The sequence below is a fragment of the Pseudomyrmex gracilis genome, unplaced genomic scaffold (genome assembly GCF_002006095.1).
Source record: "Pseudomyrmex gracilis isolate BER0280 unplaced genomic scaffold, ASM200609v1 scaffold_415, whole genome shotgun sequence".
Classification (NCBI taxonomy): Eukaryota; Metazoa; Arthropoda; class Insecta; order Hymenoptera; family Formicidae; genus Pseudomyrmex; species Pseudomyrmex gracilis.
The window spans coordinates 87820-93725 of NW_018020999.1; the positions used below are offsets into that span (position 1 = coordinate 87820).

General features: G+C 36.7%; 1 protein-coding gene and 1 long non-coding RNA gene across 2 annotated transcripts in view; one reads left to right on the forward strand and one right to left on the reverse strand.

The window, feature by feature from the left end:
• LOC109860576 (short coiled-coil protein homolog) overlaps nt 1-5831 on the forward strand; it is a 16970-nt gene extending 11139 nt beyond the window's left edge. The window contains exon 5 of the mRNA XM_020439777.1: nt 5736-5831. Coding sequence (XP_020295366.1) covers nt 5736-5802 — 67 coding nt within the window. The 3' untranslated portion in view covers nt 5803-5831. The remainder of the gene's footprint in view (nt 1-5735) is intronic.
• Nucleotides 4131-5468, reverse strand: LOC109860578. Its single transcript, XR_002250837.1, has 3 exons — nt 5287-5468; nt 4909-5012; nt 4131-4748 (listed from the first exon to the last, which is right to left on the reverse strand). It is a non-coding gene; the product is annotated as an uncharacterized LOC109860578 (long non-coding RNA).
• Nucleotides 5832-5906: the final 75 nt, after the last annotated feature.

The window sequence follows — 5906 nt, forward strand, 5'->3', positions numbered from 1 at the left end:
CAATAAAGAATATAAAATTCAATTTATAAATAATAAATAAATGTTATTGATTTTTATGTGTAATAAGTTTGGTAAGTAGATAAAACTATAAACCACAGACACAAACAGAGACTACATAGATGTCGACAGAGACTATATAGATGATGACTACATCATGTAGTCTCTGTTTGTGTCTGTGTTTTATAGTTTTATCTACCTGGCATTATTTTAATTTTTACAATCTACACAATAATAGTAATAATTTCTTACTAATGAAAAATAAGGTTAGGGTTTGCTTTCGATTCTTCAGCTTGACACACACAACAATATTTCACCATTATTATATTTTTAAATTATACATTTGTGAAAAATAATAAATAATACAAAAAATAACAGAAATGTTACAGAATTGGTTTCTAACCAAAGCCGTTACGTAGAATCTGTTACATAGCGTTATTTGAGTTGTCTCCCGAGTGGGGAGTCCCCACTCCAGGTGCTGAAAGACAGAGACAGAGACTCGGGTGAAAGCATCTGTCTCACTCCGAAGTTTGACTCACTTCCCCTCTCACACGCGCAGTCTATTTCTTATACGTCTATGGTTGCAGCAGCCACAGCAGGAAGTGACGACAATATTAATGACATCATTATGCTTTTGCAGCATTGCCATAGCTTGCTATTACACATTTTAGAACGGTGTTTGCAAGTGCTGCCAGCGCTAGCAGTAAATTTGGAACACAGCCATTGTAGAACAGGCCTTATTCAACGCACAAACAAACTTAACGGCCCAGTCTCGCGGCTTGAGTGCAGGGGTTGCGAACCCGGAGGTCCCGAGTTCGAATCCGCACACCACCTAAGGTTTTTTCCGGGCCGGTCCCTTTCAACCGAGTTTATCGTTTGATCGGCGAACTGAATCGAGCCTCCAAACATTATTTCAAGTGAAATTTCGAATTAATTCCCCTCCTACAAGGCGATCATAGTCATAACACCTCCAGCACGAGCCCGACACAGATGGATACGCCTACTGTAAAAAAGGGCCGTGTATCGCGTGGTAGTAGGAACAAAACAAAACTGCACAGCTAGATTTCAAAGGTTCCCCATGAAAGTACCCTATAGCTTACTCCTCCCGAATCTCAATATTGAATCCCTGTGACTAAGTCTAAAGAAAAACACTTGATTTCGTAAAAGTAATATAAGCTTAATAGGACAAAGCTTCTTCTGGCACATTTATACTCTAATAAAAAAAAAAAAAAAAAAGCAACTTAACGTACCACGTTTATGCCACATTAAGTGAATTTTGTTTGTGCGTTGAATAACATTCAAGTTTACGTACAAATCTAAGTTTATAGTCAGTACTTAACGTAACGTAACATAACGCGCTACGAAAGAGTTCGTGCGGAGTCCCTAAGGGACTTAGGCCAAGGCACTTCCCCCACCATTCATAAATTACCCTCTTTACTACGCTTCCACGGCAACGTTCGTTTCGATCGAATATGGGATTTTCTTCAGTGTCTATGCATACCAGTTTGAGAGGGAAGAAAGGGGAAGATTACGGTTACTGAATGCCTTTCTTCCTTTTTCCTTTCTTCAACTGGCATAGACACTTAAGAAGATTCCATAGTGATCGAAACGTTTGTCAAATTTCTGAATAAAGAAGAATTTTATCCGAACATCAGATGTACAGCTCGTTATTGCCTTCGCCCTTTTTTCTTAATGATAAATAATAATACACACATACATATTAATCTACAATGAGAAATAATAAAAGTTGCAACTTGCGATAGACTCAATTTGGGTGACACAAGCAGAAGCACAACTTATCCCATTGTTGAGTAAACACAGTGTTATAATAAACACTATATTCTATAATGGAACGTGTTGTTCAATTTCTATCGCTTCTTCTCGAACAATTTTCTTATTATCGAACAGCATCATCATGTGAAACGCTTATTACTGTTTTGGAGTTTTTCTCTCTCCAGAAATATCGGTTTCCGTAACGAATAGAATTTGAATAAAACGCGATTTAGAGGAAAAGTGGCATGAAAGAGCCAGGTTTTGAAAGAGCAATTTTCAATTATTTGACAGTTTCTGAACAAATCTCACAGAAGTCTTAATTTTTATATAGCAACACTAGACTTGTGTCATCCACAAACATTTGACAGATTATTAAAAATAAATAGCGCCGGTGCATCATATTAAAGATTTTGTCATTGAAAAGTAAATTTTTGGGTTTTATTTCTTCGTTTTTTAACATTTTTGTGTAAAGAAATAATACAAAAATTATTATATCACGATTTTATATATATATTTAGTCTCCTAAGTATGTAAATATTTCTCATTCATAGCGTTAAATTGATAGTATATTTTGAGATTATAATTTTTAAGAGGAAAAGTTTTGAAAAAACCGGACTATAGTGTGATAAAAGAGCCGGTACCAAACAATCAAAAAATCTTTTTAATAAAACATCTAGCTCTGACAGTGAATGTAACGATGATTTGTCTTCAGATTCTGATAAAATATTATCATAAATAAAAAAAAAGAAACTAGAAAAAGAAAATAATAATAATAATTGTATAGTGTGCACTAAACGTTATAAAAAGAGTAAGCAAATATGATTTCAGTGTGTAACGATGCTATCGTTACAGCCGGGACCGAACATCCGTCTCGGCACAAAAACGGCACTTAGCGCCGAATAAAATTGTTAAACTAGCAGCGTGTATCAAATACACGCTGCATAGCAGCATGCGTGCCGCCCGCACCGCGCGCCACACCGCGCCACGAAGCGTCATACGGCGAAAACAATTTGTTTGTTTCTCGCATTTTTTTCCCCGCTCCTTCCGATTTTGGCGACAAACATCCGGAGATGTTCCGGTATAAAAGCGGGGCCAAAATGTCTGTCCGATCTCCGAATCAAGCGAGAAGCACCTGAGGAAGCTCTTCCTAGGTCGGGAAAACCGACGAGCGACTCGAGATTCGACTCCGTTCCGCACCGGGAGAAATCACTCTTTCTCTCAGCCGGGCAAATCGGCATCTGTTCTGCTCCGTTCCGGGGAATTTCTACAAATTCTCCGCCGGGAAAACCGGCATCCGTTCCGCTCAGGGAGAATTTATTTTTTCTCTGCCGGGTAAACCGGCACTCGCTCCCGAGAAATTTTATAATTCTCTGCCGGGTAAACCGGCATTCGCTCCGCTTTCGGGGAATTTTACAATTTTCTGCCGGGTAAACCGGCTTCCGTTCCGCTCAGGGAGAATTTATTTTCTCTCTGCTGAGTAAACCGATACTCGCTCCGATCCCGGGAAATTTTATAATTCTCCCCCGGGTAAAGTGGCATCCGCTCCGCTTCCGGGGAATTTTACAATTCTCCGCCGGGCAAACCGGCATCCGTTCCGCTCAGAGAGAATTTATTTTCTCTCTGCCGGGTAAACCGGCAACCGCCCCGCGAGGCCGAGAGCCCCGACCGACAACCGGCACGCCGAGTCCGAGCGTCGTGGCGCTGATGCCGCTCAACCGCCACCCAGTGTTCACAGTTTTAGCATGCTGTAAGGAAGCCAAAACTGTGAACACTGCCGCCACCGCTCCAGCGCAGGCTCGTAACGCTATGCAGCGGGCCCCGAGCACTCCGCACCGAATTTACTCTAAATTCATTCTTCTGATAAATTCTTTAATTTCTGTAAATTTAGTTTCGTTAAAACTGAACGGGTTTTGGCTCCTTTTCTGTTATATCTTGTTGCGAGATATAACATTTTTCTTTAATATTGTTTGTTTTTGTATCTTTCCTTTATTTTATTTCGAATAAACTACGCTTTAATTTGTCAACATAAAAACTGAGTCACTCTGAGTTTTTCTTAAAGAACCCTAACCCGGCGAGCTACTCCGCAGCATTAAAAATAATAATAAGAATTTCCGAGTAAACCGAGGGCTAGAAAAGTCGGACCGTTACAAGTGTAAACTTTATTCTGATTGGATATATAGAACGTGTGGGATAAAAGAGATGCTAAAATTATTTTTGTCAAAATTGCTTCTAAAGATATCTAAGAGATTAAGTTTTTTTTCTCAATTGTAATTTTAAAAGTTGTTTTGAAAATTTGATTAATAAAGTAAGAGTTATTTAGATTTAAGTAAAAAATATATAAATTTACATTGATGGTTTTGTTAATTTTGAAGAGATTGTTATGAAACTAGGTTTAGCATTTTGGTTAACAATTGTTTGTTAACAATTATATTAATGTTTTGTTAACAATTGTATTAATGTCTATTAATAGTTTGTTTATTATTTTGTTTATAAACAGTTAAAGATTCTTGTTATAGGGAGTCGGCTCTTTCATAACATTCGATGGCTCTTTCAATATCATTATGTTATGAAAGAGCCAAATTTTACTTTTTTTTTAAGTGATGTTTATTAAGCTTGTTAGATTTTGTCTTTTTGTTTATTAAATAACACAAAGGAATAAGTAAACTACATATTGAAACAATAAGCGTTATGTTTGATTGCTTTTTAAATAGTTTTTTTTTTTTTTGGCTCTATACTAAAACTGGCTCTTTCATGCCACTTTTCTTTTATACTGAAGGGTTTTGGTTAATCAATTAGTTCTCTTGGATAGCTAAAAACTGTATCGCTTTTTGTCCCCAGGATGTTTTTGATCCAGATTTTACTCGCCCGTTTTTCTTAATCCCTATCCACCATCCGTGATGCGCGTAGTTGTGCGATCGAAACGCGTCGTAAGAGCCAATTCTCCATTGCTCCCATTCGGTATTGTTGTTAGTTTTTAGCTGAAAGAAAGAATTAAAATCAGAAAAACTAATTGAAAAAACAATTACAAAAGTTTCAAACAGCGTCAAAGAACAGTGCGTAAATGTATTCTTAATAAACGTTACGTTTAGATTTCTGCTTTTCTACTTTTGTTATTCTATCTTACGTGATATCTTTTACCTCGCCGTATAATAGTCCTTTCTTATTGAATGCCAAGTATAGTCTTGTTTCCACGCTTTGTATTCTGATAACGCCGAAAGATACTGACGTTACTTGAAGTAGAGCTGCAAACATAGTTTTTGCACGAACTAGACTCTATATCATTAACAATATTCATATGTACAAATTTTTACTTTAAGAGCATTTGTGTTACTTTGTCATTTTTATTCAAAATTGAGTAAATTCGAGTTTAGATGTTTACATAAATAATCTTTAGTTTACATAGACATGCAAATATATAAGATATTTTTATTTTGAGTCAACATTTAAAGAAAAGCTGAGATAACATATTCCTCCAAGTTACTGTGCTAATGTCGCGTGATTGATAGAAGTACATACCGTGCGACTCGTTGCCAATGAGTCCGCGAATTCGTCCCGTTCGTGTAATAGCCAGATAATATCCGGTTCGGCAGAACAGCTTTATAGTCCGGCAATTGTAAACGGGATTTTTCGCCGGCAGTCGCGGATCCCATATCACGCAAGGACAATTGCGTAATTTCGACTTATGTACTATGTTTTGTGATGTTCTGTAATATATATATATAAAGCATATATATAAAATTAAGGTAATATATATTTGATAGTGTATTTTTAAAGAAGTATAGAACAAAAGTATTTACGTAATATTTATTTTTTTGCGTTGTGTAAAACAGCAATTAAATTGCAAAGATTATCTTTGCTAAAAAAACGAGCTTATAGAGATAATTCGATTAATAACGAATAAAATGTTTATGCTTATTTGTTCATTATTATACTTAATGATTCTTTCTATATTTTATGTTTCTTAGATCGTTGAATTTGTCTTTGCCGCTGCAAAGGTTCGCGCGCCTTTATGGACGCTGGAAAGTTATATAGGTCGGCCGCTTTTCCAGGTCAGCACGCCGTCCGTGAATGAAGTGCACTGCTTTATATTATAGTCTTTTGCACTTTGTTAATTTTACATCGATTCTCATAAGGGA